At 45.7% G+C, this 27,328-nt stretch overlaps 1 protein-coding gene across 5 annotated transcripts in view; it reads left to right on the top strand.

Annotated features, from left to right (window-relative positions):
- Positions 1-1,293: 1,293 nt before the first annotated feature.
- Positions 1,294-27,328, top strand: part of USP34 (ubiquitin specific peptidase 34) — a 285,331-nt gene continuing 259,296 nt past the window's right edge. For 3 of the 5 annotated variants that reach the window (XM_007970505.3, XM_007970504.3, XM_007970506.3), the window contains exon 1: positions 1,564-1,732. In XM_007970505.3, coding sequence (XP_007968696.3) covers positions 1,690-1,732 — 43 coding nt within the window. In that variant the 5' untranslated portion in view covers positions 1,564-1,689. Of the gene's footprint in view, positions 1,733-27,328 lie in introns of all 5 variants that reach the window. The other 2 variants (XM_007970503.3, XM_073023027.1) reach the window with 2 other exon arrangements.

The raw sequence follows: 27,328 nt of genomic DNA, 5'->3' as shown, positions 1-27,328 counted from the left end.
ATGTTGAGTGAACAATGAATGTCAACCTCAGGATCCAAATTAAGTCTGCAAAAACCCAACTCTGTGAGAAAGACAAGGAAGAAGGAAGATGATGGCAGAATAGATCTACAATCCTAAGGATCACCTGCTAGTAGGAAACAAAACAGGTTGGGCAGAATGTTTACAGTATCAACTTCAAGCAGCTGAAGGTAAAGCATTTGGAACCAGGTGGTTCTGGCATGGAGAGATGGGCGCGCCATAACCTCCACAAAAGCTATCAACAGAATTACTACAGGGCCTTGATAGACACCTGGTTATCATTCAGAGATTATGTACACGACCTTACGGACTTTGCAGTTAGATGTCTATGTAAACACGTTGGACACAAAAATTAGCAAGCAAGGTGTAACTGCGGGCGGGAGGAAAATTCCCTTACAAACTTCAGTTGACTGCCCCCTTCACCTGTTCTTTATCTTAATATCCTCGTTATTTGCTCTCAGCTGAGAAGCATTACTTGCTATTTCAGGTGGAGCTGATGGGCACATCGTGAGGGGCCCTCTTCCGTAAAAACGAGGCGATGTCAGGCAAACACTCTTTACTCCGCCATTTCTAGTTACGTCAAGGATCTTACTGCTCCAGGACGGAGGACCTTCAAGGTAATCAGGGTAGCGATAATCACCGATACAGTTAAGCGGGGCCCTGGGCTGATGCACTCTCAGACCCCGTGGGGAGTGGCCCTTGCGCCCGAAAGAGAGCAACGGAGTAGCCCCGGCCCGGCACTCCAGTTAACTCCCTGCTTCCCCCACCCCAAAAGCCTGAGCGCGGAAGAGGGGGGACACCAAAGAAACCCGCACCAATTCCCTGACCCGGCCCTGGGGAAAAATGGCGAAGCCCAGGGGCGGGGGACAGGACGGCACGAGTGACCCGGCGCTCGCCGGGCCTCGGAGCCCGTGAAGTGTGTCGCGGTGGGTGACGCCGCGCAACTGCTACCCGTTCGTTGCCTCCGCCATCTTCTCTTACTCACCCGGACTCCCCCCGCGGCCGCGCTGGCTTCGCGTTTCCCTTCCGGCCGCGACAGAGATCCGGGCTGGGCGGGGTGGGCGAGCGCGCGGAGGGGGTGGACCGAGGGCGGGGAGGCCGGACGGAAGAGGAAAGGGAGGGCGGCGAGCCAGCCACGGCGGGGTGTGGAGCGTGCGGCGTGTGTGCGGAGGGAGAGGTGGGGGACGGAGGAGAGGCGAGGGAGGGAGGGAGGCGGAGGAATGAGAGCGCGCGGCGCCTCTCGGCCGCTCCTAAGCCCGAGCGGAAAGAGCCGAGCGCAGCCCGAGCGCTCTGTTAAAATGGCGGCGGCGTCGGCGGTGGCCGCGGCGTCTGGTCGGTGAAGTGACTCTGCTGCTTCTCTCCCCACCCGCCCCCTCCCTCCCTCTCCCCTTCCCCCGTCCTTCCCCTCCTTCCCCGTCGCCGGCGCCTCCGCGCCCCTCCGGCCTGCGCACCTCCCCTCGCTCCCCTCCTTTCCCCCGCCCGCTGCGGGGACCGCCGGCCCCCTCCCCCATTCTCTTGCTCCCCGCCCCGTCCCCGCCGCCGCCCGCCCTCGTCGCCTCCCCGCCCCGCCGGCCGGCCAGCCCCCTCCTCCGCCTCTCTCCCCTCCCCCCCGCCGGTCGGGATCAGTCAGTGTGATCCGAAGCGGGGGAGGGGGGGGGCGGCGGCCGAACGATGTGCGAGAACTGCGCAGACCTGGTGGAGGTGTTAAATGAAAGTAAGTAGCCGCCGTAGCGGCCTGTCGGGGTGCACGGTTTGGGGTCCTCGCGCAGCTCTCTGGCTTCCCCGGGCTGCCGCGGCCTGCGGGAGGCGACGGCCGGGCAGGGCGGCGTGCGGGCCTAGCGCCCTGGGAAGGTGCGCGGTGGCGCGGCCGCCGCGGCGCCTCGGGCCCAACCCGGCGGGGTTACCTGGGCGCCCGAGAGGCGGCCGCCGCGGAGCTCCGGCCCGGCCGGGCCCGGGTGCTCTGGGCTCTGGGAAAGTTTCCTCATTACAGGTGTCAATTAATGAAGGCAGTAATGAGACCCTTGCCGCCTTCACCCCTTTCGCCCCCTTCGCCCTGCCAGGAAGGTGCGGGGAGGTGGGGTCGGAGGACGAGGCTTTCCTCCGCAGTCCAAGCCCTCCGGCAGCCCTCTTTGATTTCCAGCGTGCTGCCAAGGCCTCTCTTACCTGCTAATTTTCATTAAACTCCCCGGGAGCAGGGTGGTGGTTTTTCCCTCCCTTGCGGGTGTGTGGGTGTCTTAAACACTTCAGCCAGACCTTAAATAGCTGAAAACGAACTGTGATAGTGATGACTGGAACCTTCATACCTATTTTAAAAATAAATTTATTAATGATGTTTCTTAGTGTAGCATTCACCGCTTTAATGGAAAATTGTGTTAGGCAGAGCACTGTGCTACACATACCATCCCGGGATAGTTATGGCCTATCTCTCCTGGAAGGAAAGGCCTTTTACCTGATACTTTACTTTCTATTAAAGAGGGTACGTTGATCTTTTCTGGCCTTTTTGTTTTATTTTCGACCCTTGCAAGATGGTGTTTCAGCTTATAGAAGATACATGGCAAATCACCTACTTCTGGGCCTAAAGGCCTGGTTGGCAAAGGTGAATTAGATGGATCAATTTACAAAAAGTTGGTTGTTGAAAAAATGCTCACTTATGAACAGTTTATGTGGGTTTTGGATTTGTATTCTGTTTGTGATATTTCCACAGATAGACTTTCAGACTATCTAATTTTGTAGTACAATTCACTCAGTTGATTTATAATATATACGTTTGTGTTTGAATTTTATTTTGTGTTTGAATGTCAGTTGAATGACCAAAGACAACAATAAAAGTGGAAGGGTTCTAACTTAATTTCAACTCCGTATTTACTTCCTGATAGATGGAATAGGCTTTTGCACATATTCCAACTGTTGGTTCCGGTATTTGTGTCACCCTAAATTGTCCTAGAATTTTAAGATTATTTGTGTGTATTTTGAGATATTTTTATTTCTGGTGCAGGTGGTTTACGATATGATAAACTTAAATCTTCAATACTTACTGTATTTTATATACCAGATACAAGTTGTGTGATTATGTTTGTTATGCTCAACTTGGAAAGTTAATAGCTTTGCAATGTAATATGAGGAACAAGTACTTAATTTCGTTGGTGATTTTAAATTTTTTTTTTTTCCCCCTGAGACAGAGTTTTGCTCTTGTTGCCCAGGCTGGAGGGCAATGGCACGATCTTGGCTCACTGCAACCTCTGCCTCCCAGGTTGAAGCGATTCTCCTGCCTAAGCCTCCCGTGTAGCTGGGAATACAGGTTCCCCCCACCATACCCGGCTGATTTTCGTATTTTTAGTAGAGATGGGGTTTCACCATGTTGGTCAGGCTGGTCTCGAACTCCTGACCTTGTGATCTGCCCGCCTCGGCCTCCCAAAGTGCTGGGAATACTGGCGTGAGCCACTGAGCCTGGCTGATTTTAAAATATCTTAAACTTGGAAAATTTTAAACAAAACATCTGAAGAAAGTAAAGTTTGTTTATCTTTTGAAAACAGGTGGCATCTTGATCATAATGAAAGGTCTTATTTAAGATTATCTGGGAAACCCCTAGAACTTTGGTTAGAAGCACTGAAAAATGCAATGCATTTATGGAGAGTTAGAAATGTGGAGAATTGAGACAGAATTTAGCTTTTATTACCTTTAAGCAAATACGGTTAGTTCAACCAGGTTCACAAAATCTGGTCATGTGCACCCTCTAAGAAACCTGTTTTAATGAATAAGTAAGGATTTTCTATTTGTGTGTAAGCCAGTGCACTCTAAAAATATGTAATTTCTTAATATTGCCTTTGAGGCTCAATATAAAAATTTAACTCTTAAACAATAATCTCACAGTGATGCTTCCTTTTTAAAAAAATTTACGGCCGGGGGCAGTGGCTCATGCCTGTAATCCCAGCAATTTTCGAGGCCGAGATTGGCGGATCACCTGAGGTTGGGAGTTCAAGACCAGCCTACTAACATGGAGAAACTCCGTGTCTACTAAAAATATAGAATTAGCCTGGCATAGTGGCACATGCCTGTAATCCCAGCTACTCGGGAGGCTGAGGCAGGAGAATCGGTTGAACCCGGGAGGCAGAGTTTGCAGTGAGCTGAGATCACACCATTGCACTCCAGCCTGGGCAACAAGAACGAAACTCTGTCTCAAAAAAATTTTTTTCTACTTCAACAATTTTCTGTGTAGTTTATACCACACTATTACAAGTTGTTTTTTTCCCTGTAGTTCTTTACTTATCCATGGCTATGATGGAGTATGATAATGAACATGAGTGGTTGGAGCTTGATAAAACTTGTTGAAGTAGATTATATGTGTTTCTTGTGATCTCATTTGCAGTAATTACCTATAAAGTCTGCCCTTTTCCCCCCTGTAACTTGTGCAAAGATGAACATCAGTTCAACCTTGATCTAGAAATTCAGAGTTGGCCAGGCGACTCTGAATACAGCTCATGCCTGTATTCCCAGCACTTTGGGAGACCGAGGTGGGCGGATCACAAGGTCAGGAGCTTGAGACTAGCCTGGCCAATATGGTGAAACCCCATCTCTACTAAAAATGCACAAATTAGCTGGGTGTGGTGGTAGGCACCTGTAGTCCCAGTTGCTTGGGAGGCTGAGGCAGGAGAATTGCTTGAATCCCAGTAGGCAGAGGTTGCGGTGAGCCGCGATCGTGCCACTGCACTCCAGCCTGGGCGACAGAGCAAGACTCCATCTCAAAAAAAAAAAAACAAAAAAAAACAAATTCAAAGTTACAGTCCTCCCAAAATGTGCTCAGAATTTGTCTTTAAATACAACACCCTGTAACAGTTTAGCCAGCTAAGAGAAGCAATAAAATTGTGCATATTTTTGGGTGGTGTGTTTCCAGGTCATGTTGAAAAATACATAGTGTTAAACCAACCTCACAAAACATGTGGTGATGCGCCCCTGTAATCCCACTAGGCAGGAGGCTGAGGCAGGAGGATTGTTTGAGGCTGGGAGTTCGAGACCAGCCTAGACAACATAGTAAGACTGCTTTTTTTTTTTTTTGAGACAGAGTCTCGCTCTGTCACCCAGTCTGGAGTGCAGTGGCATGGTTTCGACTCACTAGAACCTCTGCCTCCCTGGGTTCAGCAGTTCTCCTGCCTCGGCCTCCCAAGTGGCTGGAATTACAGGCACAAGTCACCATGCCCAGCTAATTTTTGTATTTAGTAGAAACGGGGTTTCACCATATTGGCCGGGCTGGTCTTGAACTCCTGACCTTGTGATCCACCCGCGTTGGCCTCCCAAAGTGCTAGGATTAACAGGCATGAGCCGCTGTGCCCGGTGAAGACAGCTTTCCTTAATAAACAAACCAAAAGCCCTATTTCTTGTGAAATTTACACTGATCACCCTTAGAGAAGGCTACCTGGACAAGCAAGAGTGTAATAATTTTTTTTTTTTTTTGACGTGGAGTCTAGCTCTCACCCAGGCTGGAGCGCACTGTCGGCTCGCTGCAACCTCCACCTCCCGGGTTCAAGTGATTCTTCTGCCTCAGCCTCCTGAGTAACTGAGACTACAGGCACCCGCCACCTCGCCCAGCTGAGTTTTGTATTTTTAGTAGAGATGGGATTTTGCCATGTTGGCCAGGCTTGTCTCGAACTCCTGACCTCAGGCGATCTGCCTGCCTGGGCCTCCCAAAGTGCTGCAATTACAGGAGTGAGCCAATGTGCCTGGCCTAAAAATTTTGTTTAAAAAAGTTTTAGTTGATAAGTAATTTTTACATATTCATGGGGTACATAGTGATGTTTCAGTACATAAAAAGTATAGTGATCAGTTGAAGACAATTAGTATATCCATCATCTCAAACATTTAGCATTTGCGTTAGGAACATTGAATATTCTCCTAGCTATTTTCAACTGTATCATATATTATTGTTTTTTTGAGACAGAGTTTCTCTCCCGTTGCCCAGGCTGAAGGGCAGTGGTATGCTCTTGGGCCACTACAGCCTCCGCTTCCTGGGCTTAAGCAATCCTCCTGCCACATCCTCCCAAGTAGCTGGGGCTACAGGTGTGTGCCACCAAGCCCAGCTAATTTTCGTATTTTTAGTAGAGATGGGGTTTCACCATGTTGGCCAGGCTGGTGTTGAACTCCTGAACTCAAGTGATCTGCCCGCCTTGGCCTCCCAAAGTGGATTAGAGGCATGAGCCACCATGCCCGGCTTGTGTAATATATTATTGTTAACCGTAGTCATTCTGTAGTGGTATAGAACACTAGAACTTAATCCTCCTATCTCACTGTAATTTTGTATCCTTTAACAAATCTCTCCCTATCTCTCCCCTCCCTCTACCATTCCCAGCAAATTTTGTGTGTGTTTTTGTTTATTAATAGAGACAGGGTCTCGCATTGTTGCCCAGGCTGGTCTCAAACTCCTGGCCTTAAGCCGTTCTCCTGCCTAAGCCTCCCAAAGTACTGGGATTACAGGCATGAGCCACCATGCCTGGCTAGATAATTGTGTTTTTTTTTTTTTTTTAAGGAGTCTCGCTCTGTCGCCCAGGCTGGAGCGCAGTGGCCGGATCTCAGCTCACTGCAAGGTCCGCCTCCCGGGTTCACGCCATTCTCCTGCCTCAGCCTCCCGAGTAGCTGGGACTACAGGCGCCCGCCACCTCGCCCGGCTAGTTTTTTTTTTGTATTTTTTTAGTAGAGACGGGGTTTCACCGTGTTAGCCAGGTTGGTCTCGATCTCCTGACCTCGTGATCCGCCAGTCTCGGCCTCCCAAAGTGCTGGGATTACAGGCTTGAGCCCCCGCGCCCGGCTGATAATTGCGTTTTAAATGAAAGGGTAGACATAGTGTGGGTAGTACAGCTTTATATCAGATATGCAGTCTTTTTGATAAGAGTAACAACTTCATGTGGAATGTTTAAAGTTTGGCAGAATGAATATCGTTAAAATAAAAATTAGTAACAAAGATTGTGAACAGTTCCTTTTGTCATCAGTTTTTGGTGAGAGTATTAGTATTATTAGTTATACCTCCAGTCCTGAGAATCTGAAGCTGTAAAGTTTCACTATGGAAACATGCAGAGGCATACAGATACAGAATTGTGCTTACAGGTTGAGGACCCATTGAAGTGTGTTCCTGGAAGCAGACTAAGGATCCTATCTTAAGTACCGCGCTCCCCCCCCCTCCCCCGCTGCACCCACCCTTTTAAAATATAATCTTGACCCATATCATAAAAGTTGAAACTACATTTCAAAATCACGTTTGACTTTAGTGTTAGAATGACCAATCCCAACAATACTAAAATATTGGACTTGCCATTTTCTTTTAATGCTTCATTTTTAAAACATTTAAAAAGCTTGGATGTATTGAGTAAATTTTGCTGTTATCATTTTGTGGGCTTGTATTCTGTTTAGGATAAATTTTAAATTTCTATTCCTCTGCTTCTGCTTGTTCTGTTGAGTTTATATGATAACTGCTTTTGTAGTTACTTTTGTGAACCACTTTACAAAGGCCAAAGCATTTCTAGATCTTGGAGAGGAGTTGGAGGCCTAAAGTTACATACTTTAAGCCATCACCATAGCAAACTCACTAGTAAATTGAGGTTATTTACCTCATAAGGTAAATTTCTCTGAAAGCAGAGTGAAAATTATATCGTACATCTTTTTTTTTTTTTTTTGAGATGGAGTCTCACTCTGTCGCCCAGGCTGGAGTGCTGTGGCACGGTAAGCCACCGCTCCTGGTGTATGTCATTGTTTTAAACCATTTATATGTTGTAGATTTTACTCTCTATATTCGTTTAGTGGATTATAGTTTACCATATTGTCCAAAATGGATAATTCATGTGAGATAGGCAAGAGCAGTATTATATCCCAATACCAATTGGTGAAAAAGTTGAACTTCACAAAGGATAAGTAGTTTGCCAAGATCACTTGTCAACCTGCATAGTCAAATTTGAGATGGAACTCAGCTACTCTGATATCTGTATTTGCAGAATAATTCTGTTGTGTTTATTTTGTTGGTGGTGGTGGTTTTGAGACGGAGTCTTACTCTGTTGCCCAGGCTGCAGTGCAGTGGCTCCACCTCAGCTCATTGCAACTTCCGCCTCCTTGGTTCAGCTACTCTGCCTCAGCCTCCCGAGTAGCTGGGATTAGAGGTGCCCGCCACCACGCCCAGCTAATGTTTGTATTTTTAGTAGAGATGGGTTTTCACCAGTTTGGCCAGGCTGGTCTCGAACTCATGACCTCAGGTGATCCACCCGCCTCAGCCTTTCAATATGTTTTATTATTAAAGCAGATTATTTTATTGAGTTTGTGTTGGGTACTTAAGTACTTTGCATGCTGCTGATTTCTTTGAGGGAGGTACTCTATCCTTTTCAGATGAGAGAACCAAGGTTTATAGAGTTTATGTGACTTGCTTAGGGTCACATGTGACTGTGTTTGGTGGAACCACAGGACTTAATCCCAGATTAGGCTAACAGTTCTTTTTTTTGTTGTTGTTGAAAAGGCGTTTCACTCTTGTTGGCCATGCTGGAGTGCAATGGCATAATCTAGGCTCGCTGTAACCTCCACCTCCTGGGTTCAAGCGATTCTCCTGCCTCAGCCTCCTAAGTAGCTGGAATTACAGGCATGCACCACCGTGCCTGGCTAATTTTTGTAATTTTAGTCGATGTGGGGTTTTACCATGTTGGCCAGGCTGGTCTTGGATTCCTAACCCCAGGTAATCCTCCTCCCTTGGCCTCCGAAAGTGTTGGGTTTACAGGCGTGAGCCATCCTGCCTGGCCTAAAAGTTCTTGCTAGTTACATTGTATAAATTTTATGATGATCTGTCTGAATCATCACTGTTCAGTTGGCAAAGTAAAAATACCATGTTTTATGTATCTTCAAAAATTCAGACAAATTTCTGTGGTAATTGTAGTAGGAATTCAAAAGTAATAAACACAGCTGAATAAGAATCTTTTTCATTGAAAAAAATTTTTAATTTTTTGATTTTTAATTATTTTTTAAGAGATAGTGTATCACCCGTGCTGGGGTGCAGTGACCCAGTTATAGCTCACTGCAGCCTTAAGCTCTTGGGCTCAAGTGATCCTCCTGCCTCGGCCTCCCAGAGTATTGGAGTACACTGTGTCCGACTGAGAATCTTTCTTAATACTGTTATTCTGCAGTGAGCCGTTTAATAAAACTACATGTTTCCAGGGCTTTTTAGATACTCTAAGTATATAGGTACTAAATCAATTAATAACATACCTTTTTCAGTAGACATTTAATCTAAAGTTAGAATTTTTTTCCCCCCTGTTTAGAGATGGGGTCTTATTCTGTCATCCAGGCTGGAGTGCAGTGATGTGATTCTTGTACACTGTAACCTCGACCTCCTGGGCTCAAGCAAGTTTCCTGCCTCACCCTCCTGAGTAGTCGGGAACTATAGGTATATGCCAGCACACCTGGCTGCCTTTTTTTTTTTTTTTTTGAGACAGAGTTTCCCTCTGTCTCTCAGGCTGGAGTGCAGTGGTACAGTCTCGGCTCACTGCAACCTCTGCCTTGGGGACTGAAGCAGTTCTTGTGCCTCAGCCTCCCAAGTAGCTGGGATTATAGGCATGCGTCATCATGCCGGGCTAATTTTTCTATGTTTAGTAGAGATGGGGTTTCGCCATGTTGGTCAGGCTGGTCTCAAAACTCCTGGCCTCAAGTGATCCGCCTGCCTCAACCTCCCAGAGTGCTGGGATTACAGGTGTGAGCTACTCTGTCCAGTCCTCCTGAATTGATTTTTTTTTTTTTTTTTGAGTCTCACTCTGTGGCCCAGGTTGGAGTGCAGTAGCATGATCTTGGCTCACTCAACCTCCACTTCCTGGGTTCAAGTGATTCTCCTGCCTCAGCCTCCTGAGTAGCTGGGATTACAGGTGTGTACCACCATGCCCAGCTAATATTTGTGCTTTTGTAGAAGTGGTGTTTCACTGTGTTGCCTAGGCTGTTCTCAAACTCCTAGCCTCAAGTGATTCACCCACCTTGGCCTCCCAAAGAGCTAGGATTACAGGCATGAGCCATCACACCTGGCTGATTTTTTTTTTTTCTTTTTTTTTCCTGAGATGGAGTCTTGCTCTGTCACCCCAGGCTGGAGTGCAATGGCGCGATCTTGGCTCACTGCAACCTCCACCTCCCAGGTTCAAGTGATTTTCCTGCCTCAACCTCCCGGGTAGCTGGGATTACAGGCACCCACCACCACGTCCGGCCAGTTTTTGTTGTGTTTAGTAGAGACGAGGTTTCACCATGTTGGCCAGGCTGGTCTTGAACTCTTGACTTCGTGATCTACCCTCCTTGGCCCCCCAAAATGCTGGGACTACAGGTGTGAGCCACTGCATCTGGCTGAAAACATGTTTTTATATAAGATTTCATTTTGTATGAAATTTAATGTATCTGTTTCCAGTTCTCCCATATTATGAATAATGCTGAAAATGTACATCTTTCTACTTAAATCTTTTAACTACATCCCTGGTTCTTTTAGATACCTAGAAGTGACTTTACTATGTCAAAAAATATAAACATTTTTCATTATTTGCATACTCTTTGCTTGCGAGAAAGGATATATTGATCTCTTAGTCATGCCTGTGTAAGGACACTTTCACCTGTGTTGAATATTATCATTTAGAAAGTGTTATTTTAGCAGGGCATGGTGACGTGTGCCTCTAGTATTCCCAGCTACTCAGGAGGTTGAGGTGGGAGGATCACTTGAGTCCTGGAATTCAAGGCCAGCCTGGGTAACATAGCAAGACTTCATCTCTTAAAAAGAAAGTTATTTTGGCAGAAAATGTAATAAGCAATTACTAGTAAATTTAACCATTCGTATTTTTATTTAATGAATTGTATGTGTTCTTTTTCTGTGTTTCAGATTTCAGTGTTTTGGGTTTTTATTTTTATTTTTTTGAGACGGAATTTTGCTCTTGTTCCCTAGGCTGGAGTGCGATGGTTTGATCTTAGCTCGCTGCAACCTCTGCCTCCCAGGTTCAAGTGATTCTCCTGCCTCAGACTCCCAAGTAGCTGGGATTACAGGTGCCTGCCACCACACCTGGCTAATTCTTTTGTATTTTTAGTAGAGACAGGGTTTCATTCTGTTGGCCAGGCAGATCTTGAACTTCTGAGCTCGAGTGATCCACCTGACTCAGCCTCCCAAAATGCTGGGATTACAGGTGTGAGCTACCGTGCCCGGCCCCTCTTACCTTCTTTCAAAATTCAAAGCTCACTTTTTTTCTAACTTGTAAGTTTTCTTGATAAGAATGAAACAACAACAAAAAGCTCACCTTTACCAGTTTTTTTTTTTTTTGAGATAGAGTCTTGCCCTGTTGCCACGCTGGAGTACAGTGGCGCAATCTTTGCTCACTGCAACCTCCGCCTCCTAAGTTTAAGCGATTATCCTGCCTCAGTCTCCGGATTAGCTGGGACTGCAGGCGTGCGTCACCACGCCCAGCTAATTTTTATATTTTTAGTAGAGATGAAGTTTCTCCATGTTGGCCAGGATGGTCTCCATCTGACCTCGTGATCCGCCTGTCTCGGCCTCCTGAAGTGGTGGGATTACAGGCATGAGCCACCACGCCTGGCCTACTACCTGTTTTATAAATCGGAATTCTATGTAAGATTTCTTTTGAGGAGAAAAGGGTATACTGTAGTCCCCCCTCATCCAAGTGGGATGTGTTCTGAGACCTGCCGTGGATACCTGAAACCACAGATGGTGCTGTATCCTATATACTGTTTTTTTTTCTCATTATTTTGAGAACTTTGACCTTTTCACTTCAAATAAGCTTTTCTTTGGCATATCTGAATTACTAGTATCGCTGCTCTTGCACTTTAGGGCCATTATTGGGTAAAGTAAGGGGTACTTGAATACAATCATTGTGTACTACCACAGTGGATCTGATAACCAGATGATTCACCTCCTAGACGGGACAGCACAGGATTTCATCATGCCAGTCGTAATGACAGACAATTTAAAACTTATAAATTGTTTATTTCTGGAATTTTCCATTTATTCTTGGACCATGGTTGATTGTGGGTAACTATGGAAAGCAAAGCCAAAGATAAGAGGGGGACTGTTGTAGTTTCTTAATAAGCTTGAAAACTGTTATTATGTGGGTGCTCAAAAAAAGCCAACATAACATAAAACTGTTTTCAAGTATCTTTGTTTTTTTGAGGTGGAGTCTCACTCTGCCGCTCAGCTTGGAGTGCAGTGGTGCGATCTCAGCTCACTGCAAGCTCTGCTTCCCAGGTTCACACCATTCTCCTAAATCAGCCTCCCGAGTAGCTGGAACTATAGGTGTCCGCCACCACACCCATCTAATTATTTTGTATTTTTAGTGGAGACGGGGTTTCACTGTGTTAGCCAGGATGGTTTCGATCTCCTGGCCTCGTGATCTGCCCGCCTTGGCCTCCGAAAGTGCTGGGATTACAGGCGTGAGCATGCCCGGCCTTTTTTTTTTTTTGAGACGAGAGTCTTGCTCTGTCGCTTAGGCTGGAGTGCAGTGGCTTAATCTCAGCTCACTGAAGCCTTCACCTCCTGGGTTCAAGCGATTCTCCTGCCTCAGCCTCCTGAGTAGCTGGGATTACAGGTGCCTGCCACCACGCTCGGCTAATTCTTTTGTATTTTTAGTAGAGATAGGGTTTCATCGTGTTGGCCAGGCTGGCTTCGAACTCTTGACCTCAAGTGATCCATCTGTCTTGGCCTCCCTAAGTACTAGGATTATGGGTGTGAGCTATTGTGCCCGGCCTGTTTTCAAGTATCTTAAGAATTGTGCCCAAATTTTAGGAGGTAGTGTCATGCTTATGAAGTTGGAATACTGTGATGAATTACATTTAATACAGTGATGATCATACACTTCTGTAACTATTTGAACACTGAAATTTCTTAGTGTTTTCTTTGAAGGTACTTCCTTTGTAAGAGTAATGAGAAATAGAATGATTTATCTAAGGTCACACAGCTAAGTAGCACCAGGGGTAGGACTAGAATTTAGTTGTTCTTTCTTCTTCTCAGTGTACTTTTCATTAACCAAGCTATCTTTATTTTTATTTTTAAATTTTTATTTATTTATTTATTTTTTTGAGACAGAGTCTCGCTTTATCGCCCAGGCTGGAATGCGGTGGCGCAATCTCAGCTCACTGCAAGCTCCGCCTCCCGGGTTCACGCCATTCTCCTGCCTCAGCCTCCGGAGTAGCTGGGACTACAGGTGCCTGCCACTGTGCCCGGCTAATTTTTTCTATTTTTAGTAGAGACGGGGTTTCACCGTGGTCTCGATCTCCTGACCTTGTGATCCGCCCGCCTTGGCCTCCCAAAGTGCTGGGATTACAGGCGTGAGCCACCGCGCCCGGCGTTATTTATTTTTTTTTGAGACGGAGTCTCCCTGTCGTCCAGGCTGGAATGCAGTGGCGTGATCTCAGCTCACTGAATGCTCCGTCTCCCAGGTTCACGCCATTCTCCTGCCTCAGCCTCCTGAGTAGCTGGGACTACAGGCACCTGCCACCACGCTTGGCTAATTTTTTGTATTTTTAGTAGAGACGAGGTTTCACCGTGTTAGCCAGGATGGTCTTGATCTCCTGACCTCTTGATCTGTCCGCCTTGGCCTCCCAAAGTGCTGTGATTATAGGTGTGAGCCATGAACCACCACGCCTGGCCTTAATTGCTTTTTTTTTTTTTTTGAGACGGAGTTTTGCTCTGTTGCCCAGGCTGGAGTGAAGTGGCGCGATTTTGGCTCACTGCAAGCTCCGCCTCCTGGGTTCACGCCATTCTCCTGCCTCAGCCTCCCAAGTAGCTGGGACTACAGGCGCTCGCACACACCAGGCTAATTTTTTTGTATTTTTAGTAGAGACGAGGTTTCACAGTGTTAGCCAGGATGGTCTCCATCTCCTGACTTCGTGATCCGCCCGCCTTGGCCTCCCAAAGTGCTGGGATTACAGGCGTGAGCCACCGCGCCTGGCCTTAATTTTTAAGAGGACCCTGACTGTGGAAGTTGGGAAACTCGTAAGAAACTGTTAAAGGAACTGTGGAGAGATTTATTCAGGCTAAAGTGGATTAGGTAAGATTTGTTTTTATTTTTTTCCAAGATGGAGTCTTGTTTTGTCATTCAGGCTGGATTGCAGTGGCACAGTCTTGGCTCACTGCAGCTTTCACCTCCCGGGTTCAAGCAATTCTCCTCAGCTTCCCAAGTAGCTGGGATTACAGGCGCCCGCCACTGTGCCCAGCTCATTTTTGTAAATTTAGTAGAGTTGGGGTTTTACCATGTTGGCCAGACTGGTCTCGAACTCCTGACCTCGCCATCTACCTGCCTTGGCCTCCCAAAGTGCTGGGATTACAGGCGTGAGCCACTGGGCCCCACCAAGATTTTAAGGAAGATGGAAGATAAGTGGGCCCTGTTTGGAGTAGTTGCTGGTAATGAGAGGAGTGAAATGTCCTACCTTGACTTGTGAAGGCTCTATATGACGTAGCCTCTGCTAACTTTATTCCCTTGTTCTCTTTGCCTTCTTTTTTTTTTTTTTTTCCTGTCTTCTTTGATTGATTACGCTGAGTGTTTATTACACTTTTTTTTTTTTTTTATTTGAGACGAGTTTCACTCTAGGCTGGAGTGCAATGGTGCGATCTTGGCTCGCTGCAACCTCTGCTTCCTGGGTTAAATGATTCTCCTGCCTCAGCCTCCCAAGTAGCTGGGATTACAAGCACTACACCCGGCTAATTTTTGTGTTTTTGGTAGAGACTGGGTTTCACCATGTTGGCTAGGCTTCTCTCGAACTCCTGACCTCAGGTGATGTGCCCGCCTCGGCCTCCCAAAGTGCTGGGATTACAGGTGTGAACCACCATGCCTGGCCTGTATATACCTTCTTATGCTTTCAAGTTTTGACTTAAATGATTCTTTTTCAGAGAGGTCTTTCCCGAACACCCTGTCTGAAGTAGCTCTGGTTCTTTTTGTTTATAGCATTTACCACAATTTAGAATTATGTATTTATGTAACTAATTTTTTTATTCTATGAGACTATCAGTTCTGTGATTGCAACTGTTATTACTGTTTTACAGTGCCTGCATGTGATAGGATCAATGTTTATTTAAGGTATCTGAAAAATCTTAAGATCACTGTGGGTTGATAATAGAAGGGAAAACAAGAGTAGGCTACATTTGGTGTTTCTTTTTTTCTCAGTTTTCTTGGATATATCAAGTACTGTCAGTCCATTTTTTTTTTTTTTTGAGACAGAGTCTCGCTCTATCCCCCAGGTTGGAGTGCAGTGACCGGATCTCAGCTCACTGCAAGCTCCGCCTCCCGGGTTTATGCCATTCTCCTGCCTCAGCCTCCCAAGTAGCTGGGACTACAGGCGCTTGCCACCTCGCCTGGCTAGTTTTTTGTATTTTTTAGTAGAGACGGGGTTTCACCATGTAGACCAGGATGGTCTTGATCTCCTGACCTAGTGATCCGCCCATCTCGACCTCCCAAAGTGCTGGGATTACAGGCTTGAGCCACCACGCCTGGCCTACTGTCAGTCCTTGATTTTGTGATGTCTTGCTTGCCACCCCCTTCATAAAATGGTACTTTTTGTTGGTGCTGCTCTTTGTTTTTGGAGACAGGGTCTCACTCTGTTGCTCAGGCTAGAGTGCAGTGGCGTGATCCTAGCTCACTGCAGCCTTGACCTCCTGGACTCAAGAGAGCCTCCTAAGTAGCTGGCACTACGAGTGCTCATGATGACACCTGACTTACTTGCTTATTTATTTGAGAATGGGTTTCACTATATTTCCCAGGCTGGTCTCGAACTTCTGGTCTCAAGTGATTCTCCCGCCTCAGCCTCCCAAAGTGCTGGGATTGCAGGCATGAGGTGCCAGACACACTGCTTTATTAGTTTGTGTTTTTAGCACCTGTGGGTTAAATTTAAGGTTGAGAATTATTATTCTTTTTGAATTAGTTGGGATTCTGTCTCAAGGACCAGAAAAAACAGCTTCTTTGGCAGAAACAGAAAGGTTTTTTTTTTTTTAAAGATGGAGTTGTGCTCTTGTTGCCCAGGCTGGCGTGAAATGGCACAATCTCGGCTCACTGCAACCTCTGCCTCCCGGGTTCAAGCAGTTCTCCTGCTTCACCCTCCTAAGTAGCTGGGATTGCAGGCATGCGCCATCACTCCTGGCTAATTTTGTATTTTCTTTTTCTTTTTTTTTTTTTTTGAGATGGAGTCTGTCTCTGTCGCCCAGGCTGGAGTGCAGTGGCCGGATCTCAGCTCACTGCAAGCTCCGCCTCCCGGGTTCACGCCATTCTCCTGCCTCAGCCTCCTGAGTACCTGGGACTACAGGTGCCCGGCACCTCGCCCGGCACCTCGCCCGGCTAGTTTTTTTGTATTTTTTAGTAGAGACGGGGTTTCACCGTGTTCGCCAGGATGGTCTCGATCTCCTGACCTCATGATCTGCCCGTCTCGGCCTCCCAAAGTGCTGGGATTACAGGCCTGAGCCACCGCGCCCGGCCTCTTTTTTTTTTTTTTTTGAGATGGAGTCTCGCACTGTCGCCTAGGCTGGAGTGCAGTGGCCGGACCTTGGCTCACTGCAAGCTCTGCCTCCCGGGTTTACGCCATTCTCCTGCCTCAGCCTCTGAGTAGCTGGGACTACAGGCGCCCGCCGCCTTGCCTGGCTAGTTTTTTTGTATTTTTTAGTAGAGACGGGGTTTCACTCTGTTCGCCAGAATGGTCTTGATCTCCTGACCTTGTGATCCGCCTGTCTTGGCCTCCCAAAGTGCTGGGATTACAGGCTTGAGCCACCGCGCCCAGCCTTGTATTTTCAATAGAGACGGGGTTTCTCCATGTTGGTCAGGCTAGTCTCAAACTCCCAACCTCAGGTGATCTGCCCACCTCGGCCTCCCAAAGTGCTGGGATTACAGGCTGAGCCACTGCGCCCAGCCGAGAAAGGGTTTTTCTTTAAAAGCTGTAAGTAGGCAGTCTAGGTGTATATTCAGGTGTGCTTTACTTTTAATCATTGGGTTTATAACATCATCAGGACTTTATTTCTCTGTGTGGCTTGCTGTGCTTCCTTGGTTTTGACCTCAGTTTGGCCCTTCCCATGGTAACAGAAATGTCTACTGCACCCTGTTTATTTATTTGACAGGGTCTTGCTCTGTTGCCCAGTCTGGAGTGCAGTGGCATGATCATGGCTCACTGTAGTCTTGACCTCGCAAGCTCAAGAGATCGTCCCACCTCAGCCACCTGAGTAGTTGGAACTACAAGCCTGCGCCGTCAGACCTGGCTAATTTTTGTAGAGACAGGGTTTCACCATGTTACCCAGGCTGGCCTTGAACTCCTGGGCTCAAGTTATCCTTCTACTCCAGCCTCCTAAAGTGCTGGGGTTATAGGTGTGAGCAGTCACCCTTGGTCTGTTTATTTTTTTCTGACAGGGTCTTCCTCTGTTTCCCAGGCTGGAGTGCACTGGCTCAGTCATGGCTCACTGCAGCCTCAACCTCCCGGGCAGGCCCAAGCTATCCTCCTGCCTCAGCTTCCATAGTAGCTGGGACTGCGTGTCTGTGCCACCACACCCAGAAAATATTCGTTTTGGTGTTTATTTTTATTATTATTTTTTTACTGTGTTAATAAATTGAGATGGGGTCCCACTGTGTTGCCCACGCTGGTCGTGAACTCCTGGGCTCAAACTATCTTCCTGGCTCAGCCACCCAAAATGTTGGGATTATAGGCGTGAACTACCATGCCTAGTTATTTTTTTTGTATTTTTAGTAGACATGGGATTTCACCATGTTTCCCAGGCTGGTCTCCAACTCCTGGGCTCAAGTGATCTCCCTACTTTGGCTTCCTAAAGTGCTGGGATTGTAGGTGTGAGCCACTGTGCCCGGCGCTACTGTGCCATTTTTATGCCACATCTTCATACCACAGTGTTTGGACATCACATACTTAAACTATGCAGAGAAAAAGCATGAATCTTTTCTGGAACTTACTGTACAAGAACAAGAAAGCTTCTTTTTCCAAAATCTCCCCGACAAATGTCATTTCATATATTATTGGCTCTATTCCTGAAATAGAGTTCAAAGAGGATGGACTTTGATTGGTTTAAACTAATCAGGACCTATTCTTGAAGCTGATCTCACCCAAATCTCATAACTAAGAGTGTGCTTCTGGAAAAGAAATCTGGCACATTGTTACCATGAAAGAGGTGAAATTGCTTCTGGGCAGTAAGCCCACAGATGTCTAATACACTGAAAACCATTTCTTAATATTTACGGAATTGTCTCACCTTAATTCTGTTTAAATATTTGTTTTTTTAAAAAACATACAACACTTGTGTAAAACATTCTGCTGCATGCTGGTAACTATAGAAATACATTTAGCTGTGTATTTTTCCTTAAGGGAGGTTCCAGAGTCCAGATGAGGCAGTAGAATGGTACTTGAGTGAGTGATCTTTGGAACTTAGTAGGCCTGAGTTCAAATCCTGCTTCTGTCATTTATTAAGTCTCCGACTTTGGCTAAGTTCCCTTACCTCTTAGTGCCTTGTTTCTTATTTGGAAATGAGGATGTTACTAATACATATCTCATAAGGATTTTGTGAGGAGTGAATAAGGTAATGCCTATCAACATTTAACACAGTGCTAACATAAGAAACATGCAAAACAACAGTATGTAAAAATGGTGAATTTTATGAAATAGCTATAGTTGAAGTGCAGTGGGAAGAGTTTAGTTTTGGGAAGATTGGAGAAAACTTTGTGGACTTCATATAATTTAAGTTGCTCTAAGTGGTATATATGCATATACTTTTTCGAGATGGGGGTCTTGGTATGTTGCCTGGGCTGGTCTTGAACTTCCAGGCTCAAATGATCCTCCTCACTCAGATTCACGTTAGCTGGGATTACAGGCACACACCACTGCACCTGGCCATCTTTGAGTGATTAAAAAACAAAAACAAAAAAATCCTGTAATCCCAGCACTTTGGGAGGCTGAGGCTTGTGGCTTGCCTGAGCTCAGGAGTTCAAGACCAGCGTGGGCAACATGGTGAAATTCCATCTCTATTAAAATTATAAAAACTAGTTGGGCATGGTAGTGCACACCTGTAATCCCAGCTACCCAGGAGACTGAGGCATGAGAATTGCTTGAACCCGGGAGAGGAGGAGGTTGCAGTGAGCTGAGATTGTACCACTGCACTCCAGGTTGGGTGACAGAGGGAGACTGTCTCAAAAACAAAAGGCTGGGGTGTAGTGGCTCACGCCTGTAATCCCAGCATTTTGGGAGGCCGAGGCAGGCATATCACCAGAGGTCAGGAGTTCAATACCAGACTGGCCAACATGGTGAAACCCTGTCTCTACTAAAAATACAAAAATTAGCCTAGCATTGTGGTGTGTGCCTATAATCCCAGCTGCTTGTGAGGCTGAGGGGGAGAATCACTTGAACTCAGGAGGTAGAGGTTGCAGTGAGCTGAGATGGCACCATCACACTCCATCCAGTCTGGGCGACTAATGACACTCCAATTTAAATAAACAACAACAACAAAACCCACTGTATTTGCTGGGTGTGGTGGCTATGCGTGTAATCCTAGCACTTTGGGAGGCCTAGGTGGGTGGATCACCTGAGGCCAGGAGTTCGAGACCAGCCTGGCCAACGTGGTGAAACTCCATGTCTACTAAAAATACAAAAATTAGGCTAGGCTCGGTGGCTCATGCCTGTAATCCCAGCACTTTGGGAAGCTGAAGTGGGCGGATCACGAGGTCAGGAGATCAAGACTATCCTGGCTAACACAGTGAAATCTGTGTTAGCTCTACTAAAAATTACAAAAAATTAGCAGGGCGTGGTGGCAGGCTGCCTGTAGTCCCAGCTACTCAGGAGGCTGAGGCAGGAGAATGGCGTGAACCCGGGAAGCGGAGCTTGCAGTGAGCCGAGATTGTGCCACTGCACTGCAGCGTGGGCGACAGAGGGAGACTCAGTCTCAAAATAAGTAAGTAAATAAATAAATAAATACAAAAATTAGGTGGGTGTGGTGGTGGGCCCCTGTAATCTTGGCTACTCGAGGAGGCTGAGGCAGGAGAATCACCCGAACTTGGGAGGCTTAGGTTGAAGTGAGCAGAGGTTGTGTCACTGTACTCTAGTCTGGGCGACAGAGGGAGACTCCATCTGAAAACAAAACACTATATTGATGCAGTCACCAGTGACCTGTTGTTTATGAAAGTAAATGGAGAGGTTTTCTCTCTAACTCCATGGATCCAGTGCTTTCCCTTTAAAAAAAAAAAAAAAAAAAAAAAAAAAAAAAAAAAAACTGGCCGGGCTCAGTGGCTCATGCCTGTAATCCCAGCACTTTGGAAGGCCAAGGTAGGTGAATCACTTGCAGTCAGGAGTTCAATACCAGCCTGGCCAACATGGCGAAACCCTGTCTCTACTAAAAACAAAAACTATCTGGGCATGGTGGCACACGCCTGTAATCCCAGCTACTCGGGAAGCTGAGGCAGGAGAGTCACTTGAACCTGGGAGGCGGAGGTTTCAGGGAGCCGAGATCACACCCCTGCACTCCAGCTTGGGTGACAGAGGGAGACTCCTTCTCGAAAAACCCCAAACCCTTTCTTTTCCTGCCTATAATTTAATCGCCGTAGAAAGCTGTAGAAAATACTGAAGAATCAAGCCTGTAATCCCAGCACTTTGGGAGGCCGAGACGGGTGGATCACGAGGTCAGGAGATCGAGACCATCCTGGCTAACACGGTGAAACCCCATCTCTACTAAAAAATACAAAAAACTAGCCGAGCGAGGTGGCGGGTGCCTGTAGTCCCAGCTACTCAGGAGGCTGAGGCAGGAGAATGGCGTGAACCCGGGAGGTGGAGCTTGCAGTGAGCCGAGATCTGGCCACTGCACTCCATCCTGGGCGACAGAGCGAGACTCCGTCTCAAAAAAAAAAAAAAAAAAAAAGAAAATACTGAAGAAATACAAACCTTGTAATTTTATTGTTAAAATTTTGGTTTATGTAAATCCAGCTATTTTCTGTAAATATGTATAAACTGAGTTTATACTTATCTACTCTTTTTTTATGAGCATTTTCTCATACCTTTAAGTATCTGAACAGAATTTAATGGCAACCTACTTTTAGTCTTCTGAATGTGACACATATTTAACTAGTGTTTTCCTGTTTAAAAAAATATGAAAATATTTTTAAGCATAGAAATCTGGGTCATGTCCCAGGTCGAGATGTAAATTTGGTGTTTTTTCTTCCTTTTTTTTTTTTTTTCCCCCGGAGATGGAGTGTCACTCTGTTGCTTGGGCTGGAGTGCAGTGGTGTGGTGCGATCTCCTCTCAGTGCAACCGCCGCCTCCTTGGTTCAAGTGATTCTCCTGACCTCAAGTGATTCACCCACCTGTGCTTCCCAAAGTGCTGGGATTACAGGCATGAGTCATGGCACCTGCCCTGTTTTCTGTTTTTGAGACAGGATCTTACTCTGTCATCTATGCTGGAGTACAGTGGTGCGATCATGGCTCACTGCAACCTCTACCTTCCAGACTTAAGTGGTCCTCCCATCTCAGCCTCCTGAGCAGCTGGGATTATAGGCACAGGCCACCACACTTGGCTAATGTTTTTGGTATTTTTAGTACAGATGGGGTTTCACCGTGTTGCCTAGGCTGGTCTCAAACTCATGGGCTCTAGCGATCCACCTGCTTCAGCGTCTCTAAGTGCTGGGATTATAGGCATGAGCCACAGCACCCAGCCTACATGTGATTATTTAAGGGTTTTGATTATCAGTTGCCCTCTAGAAAGGTGGTATTTATTGTCTAAAAGCTTTATTATGATAGTGCCTTTTTAAAAAATATTATGTACTCTATTTTTAAGAATCTATGTGATAGGGTGTCCTAACACGATAGGATATCTTAACTTACTGTATTTGTTCCTGCAAGGCTGTGGGTGTTTTTTTTGGAGGGGGAGGGTGTAGGTGGTGGGACACAGTGTCTTGGTCTGTCTCTAAGGACTGGAGTGTAGTGGCATGATCAAGACTGACTGCAGCCTTGACCTCTCAGACTCAAGTGATCCTCCAATGTCAGCCTCCTGACTGCAGGTCTGTGCTGCCAAGTCCCGCTAATTCTTTTCTTTTCTTTTTTTGGGTGGAGACAGGGCCTCATTGTGTTTCCCAGGCTGGTCTTGAACTCCTGGGTTCAAGTAATCCTCCTGTTTCGGCCTTCCAAAGTGCTGGGGATTACAGGCCAGTGCAGTGGCTGACGCCTATAATCCCAGCACTTTGGTGGGTGGATCACCTGAGGTCAGGAGTTCGAGACCAGCCTGACCAACATGGTGAAACCCTGTATCTACCCAAAATACAAAAATTAGCAGGGTGTGGTGATGCACGCCTGTAATCCCAGCTACTCGGGAGGCTGAGGCATGAGAATCTCTTGAACCCAGGAGGTCGAGGTTGCAGTGAGCTGAGATTGTGCCACTACACTCCAGCCGGGGTGACCGAGTGAGACTGTGTCTCAGGGGAAAAAAAAAAAAAAAAAGTGCTGGGAATTACAGGCATGAGCCACTTCACTTGGCATAGTTCTTGAGTTTGTTTGTTTTTTGTTTTGAGACAGAGTCTCGCTCTGTCACCCAGGCTGGAGTACAGTGGAGCGATCTGCAAGCTGTGCTTCCCGGGTTCACGCCATTCTCCTGCCTCAGCCTCCCGAGTAGCTGGGACTACAGGTGCCCGCTACCAAGCCTGGCTGATTTTTTGTATTTTTAGTAGAGACGGGGTTTCACCGTGTTAGCCAGGATGGTCTCGATCTCCTGACCTTGTGATCCGCCCACCTCAGCCTCCCAAAGTGCTGGGATTACAGGCGTGAGCTACCGTGCCAGGGTGGTTCTTGAGTTTTAATGGCAACTAGTCTTTTGTTGTTTAGAAAGGTCGTTCCCACTTAAGATTAGCTACTCAGTTAAGTCTTTTTCTAGCTTTTATGGATTTGTTAAATTTAATTTTTTATTCATTTGGAATTTATTTTGGTATAAAGTATGACGTAGGATCTAACATTGATTTTTCTGAACTATGACTTAGTGATTTTAGCAAATTTGAATAATTTCTCTTTTCCATTGATTTGAAATGCCATGTCTGTCTTTTTTTAGTTTTTATTTTTTTTTTTATTTTGAGATGGAGTTTCACTCTTGTTGCCCAGGCTGGAGTGCAATGGCATGATCTCGGCTCACCACAGCCTCCACCTCCCGGGTTCATGCGATTCTCCTGCCTCAGCCTCCCGAGTAGCTGGGATTACAGGCATGTGCCGCCATGCCCAGCTAATTTTGTATTTTTAGTAGAGATAGGATTTCTCTATGTTGGTCAGGCTGGTCGCAAACTCCCAGCCTTAGGTGATATGCCCACCTCGGCCTCCGAAAGTGCTGGGATTATAGGCGTGAGCCACTGCGCCTAGTGCCATGTCTGTCTTGTACAGAATTTATGAGTATATTCTTGGAGGCCTATTTTTAAGCTCTTTATTATTTCATCATCTGGTTTTAATTTAGTCACTTTATAATTTATCTTTGTACCTGGTACCGTTAAACCAAATAGGTTGTGAAAAGTTGGTCATTTCCTTTTTTTATTTTTATTTTTTGAGGTGGAGCCTTGTACTGTCACCTGGGCTGGAGTGCAGTGGCATGATCTTGGCTCACTGCAACCTCCACCTCCCGGATTCAAGTGATTCTCCTGTCTCAGCCTCTTGAGTAGCTGGGATTACAGGTGCCCGCCACCACGCACAGTCAAGTTTTTTACATTTTAATAGAGATCGTGTTTCACCATGTTGACCAGGCTGGTCTTGAACTCCTGACCTTGTGATCCACCTGTCTTCGCCTCCCAAAGTGCTGGGATTACAGGCATGAGCCACTGTGACTGGCCAAGTTATTCATTTCTTAGGATGAAACTTTAGAATCCTTTTATTTTTTTGCATCTCCTTCATTTCTATTGGAATTTTTATTGAAATTGGATGTTTATAAGTGGGGTAAGAATTGACATCTTACGGTGTCTTTCCCAAAAGGGAAAGGAAATAGCGTATCTTCCCATTTTTACATAATTTTTGTTTCTTCTTGACGTTTTGTATTTTTTCCCTTTATGTAGGTTCTGCTTTTTTCTTTTTACATGTATCCTGGATATTTTTGTTGTTCCCAATTAAAATGGGATTTTGCATATCTTTATCATTTATTTTACTTTATTATTTATTTGTTTGATATTTTTAGTAGAGACGGGGTTTCACCGCGTTGGCCTGGCTGGTCTAGAACTCCTGCCCTCAAATGTTCCGCCCACCTCGGCCTCCCATACTTTATTATTATTATTTTTAAGCTATAGTGAACTGTTGGGTTGGTGTGAAAGTAATTGGGGTTTTGCCACTTTTGAAGCGCAATTACTTTTGTACCAATCTAATTCACATACTTTACTGTCACCCGACTCTGATTCAGAGTTGTGCAGCCATCACCACAAACAAGTCTAGAACACTTGATCACCTCAAAAGGATTCCCCCACCTTTGAGCAATCGGTCACCCTAAGCTACTTACCATTTCTGTAGCACGAAGCAACAACCAATATGCATTCTTAGTATATTTGCCTATTCTGAACCTTTCGTGTATGTGGAATACTAATATATGTTTTTTGTGACTGTCTTCTTTCACTTAGCATAATGCTTTCCACGTTTGTCCATGTTGTAGCATCTGCCGCTACTTTAGTCCTTTTTTTTTTTTTAAGAATTTTTAAATTTTCATTTTAATTTAATTTAATTTTTTTTTTTTTATTTTTTGAGACGGAGTCTTGCTTTGTCACCCAGGCTGGAGTGCAGTGGCGTGAACTCGGCTCACCGCAACCTCTGCCTCCCGGGTTCAAGTGATTCTTCTGTCTCAGCCTCCTGAGTGACTGGGACTACAGATGCCCACCAACATGCCCAGCTAATTTTTGTATTTTTAGTAGAGATGAGGTTTCATCATATTGGCCAGGCTGGTCTCAAAACTCCTGACCTCATGCTCCACCCACCTCAGCCTCCCAAAGTGCTGGGATAATAGATGTGAGCCACTGCGCCTGGCCAATACAACTTGATTCTTTTGCATGAGGCTGTTCAGTTGTCCCAGCTTCATTTTTGGCAAAATCTATTCTTTGTTGCATGGTCTTGGCATCCTTGTTTGAAAATCATTTGCCTGTACATATATAGGTTTTTTTTCTGTACTTTGTATTCTATGTCATTGATCTGTGTGTCTATTCTTATGTCAGTACTACACTGTCTTGATTACTGTAGCTTTGTAGTAAAATTGGAAATCAGAAAGTGTAAACTTTTTTTTTTTTTTTTTTTTTTTTTTTTTTTTTTTTTTTTTGAGAAAGAGTCTCGCTCTGTCGCTCAGGCTGGAGTGCAGTGGCTGGATCTCGGCTCACTCCAAGCTCTGCCTCCCGGGTTTACGTCATTCTCCTGCCTCAGCCTCCCGAGTAGCTGGGACTACAGGCGCCTGCCACCTCGCCCTGCTAGTTTTTTTTTTTTTTTTTTTGTATTTTTTAGTAGAGACGGGGTTTCACCATGTTAGCTAGGATGGTCTCGATCTCCTGACCTCGTGATCCACCCATCTTGGCCTCCCAAAGTGCTGGGATTACAGGCTTGAGCCACTGTGCCCAGCCAACCTTTTTTTTTTTTCCCCCCCCAAAATTATGTTGGCTTTTCAGGGTGTCTTGAGTTTCCTTATCAATTTTAGGATCAACTTGTCAACTTCTACAAGGATGCCAGCTGGAATTCTGGTAGACATTGTAGTGAATCTGTGTATCAAGTTGAGGATTATTACTATCTTGACAATATTAAGTCTCCTGATCCATGAACGTGGGATATCTTTCTATTTATTTAAGTTGTCTATAATGCTTTAAACAATGTTTTGTAGTTTTCCACTTTTTTTTTTTAGAGGGAGTCTCACTGTCAGGCTAGAGTAGAGTGGCATGACTTCAGTTCACTGCAACTTCTGCCTTCCAGGCTCGAGCACTCCTCTCATCTCAGCCTCCCGAGTAGCTGGGACTGTGGCATGTGCCACCACACATGTATCTTTTGTAGAGATATGCTTTCACCATGTTGCTCAGTGTGGTCTTCAACTCCTGGGTTCAAGCAATCCTCCTCCTTCAGCCTCCCAAGTAGTTGGGATTATAGATACATGCTACCACACTCAGCTAATTTTCATATTTTTTGTAGAGTTGGGCTTTTACCATGTTGCCCAGGCTAGTTTTGAACTCCAAGAATTAAGCGGTGTACCTGCCTTGGCCTTCCAAAGTGCTGGGATTACAGGCATGAACCCCTGCACCTGGCCTGCACTTTTTCTTTTTTTTCTTTTTTTTTTTGAGATGGAGTTTTGCTCTTGTTGCCCAGGCTGGAGTGCAGTGGCACGATCTTGGCTCACCACAACCTCCACTTCCCAGGTTCAAGGGATTCTTCTGCCTCAGCCTCCAGAGTAGCTGGGATGATAACAGGCATGCACCACCACACCTGGCTAATTTTTATATTTTTAGTAGAGACGGGTTTCTCCGTGTTGGCCAGGCTGGTCTTGAACTTCCAACCTCAGGTGATCTGCCCGCCTCGACCTCCCAAAGTGCTGAGATTGCAGGCATGAGCCACTGTGCCTGGCCTCTGGCCTGAACTTTTTATTATTCAATACATTTTGGGCAAAGAAGAAGAATCTTATTCTTTCTGATGCTGTTGTCAAATTGTTTTTCTACATTTCACATCTGGATTATTCATTGCTAATGTATAGAAATATGGTTGATTTGGTACATTGATCTTGTATCTTGCAACCTTGTTGAACTCATTTATAAATTGTTTAGTGGATCTCTTAGGACTTTTTTATATAATATGTCATCTCTGGATGGAAACAGTTTATTCTTTCCATTTGGGATGACTTTTACTTCATATACTTATTATTAAAAATATATCTTCATTTGGCTCTATCAATGGTTATCAAAGTATGATCTGTGAGCCATGGAGATCCCAGAGAGCCTGTCAAAGAGTCGTCGAGATAAGACATTATTTGCATTTTTCCCCCCTCCTTGAGACGGGGCCTCACTCACTCTGCCAGAGTGCAGTGCTATTATCAGCTCACTACAGACTTGAACCCCTCGGCTCAGGTGATCCTCCTGGGACTGCAGGCATGTGCCACCACACCAGGCTAAATTTTTTTATTTCTGTAGAGACAGATCTCACTGCATTGCCCAACCTAGTCTTGAACTCCTGGCCTGAAGCAGTCCTCCCGCCTTGGCCTCCCACAGTACTGGGATTATAGACATGGGCCCTCATGCCTGGCCAGTTTGTGTTTTTCATTGTGTTGACATTTGTATTGATAGTTCAAAAGTGTCATGGGTAAAACTGCTGGCCACTTTGTATGAAGAAAGACAGTGGCATTAAG

Source organism: Chlorocebus sabaeus, chromosome 14 (assembly GCF_047675955.1).
Source record: "Chlorocebus sabaeus isolate Y175 chromosome 14, mChlSab1.0.hap1, whole genome shotgun sequence".
Lineage (NCBI taxonomy): Eukaryota > Metazoa > Chordata > Mammalia > Primates > Cercopithecidae > Chlorocebus > Chlorocebus sabaeus.
The sequence above is the reverse complement of the archived record's forward strand: the minus strand, read 5'-3'. Positions and strand labels throughout refer to the sequence as shown.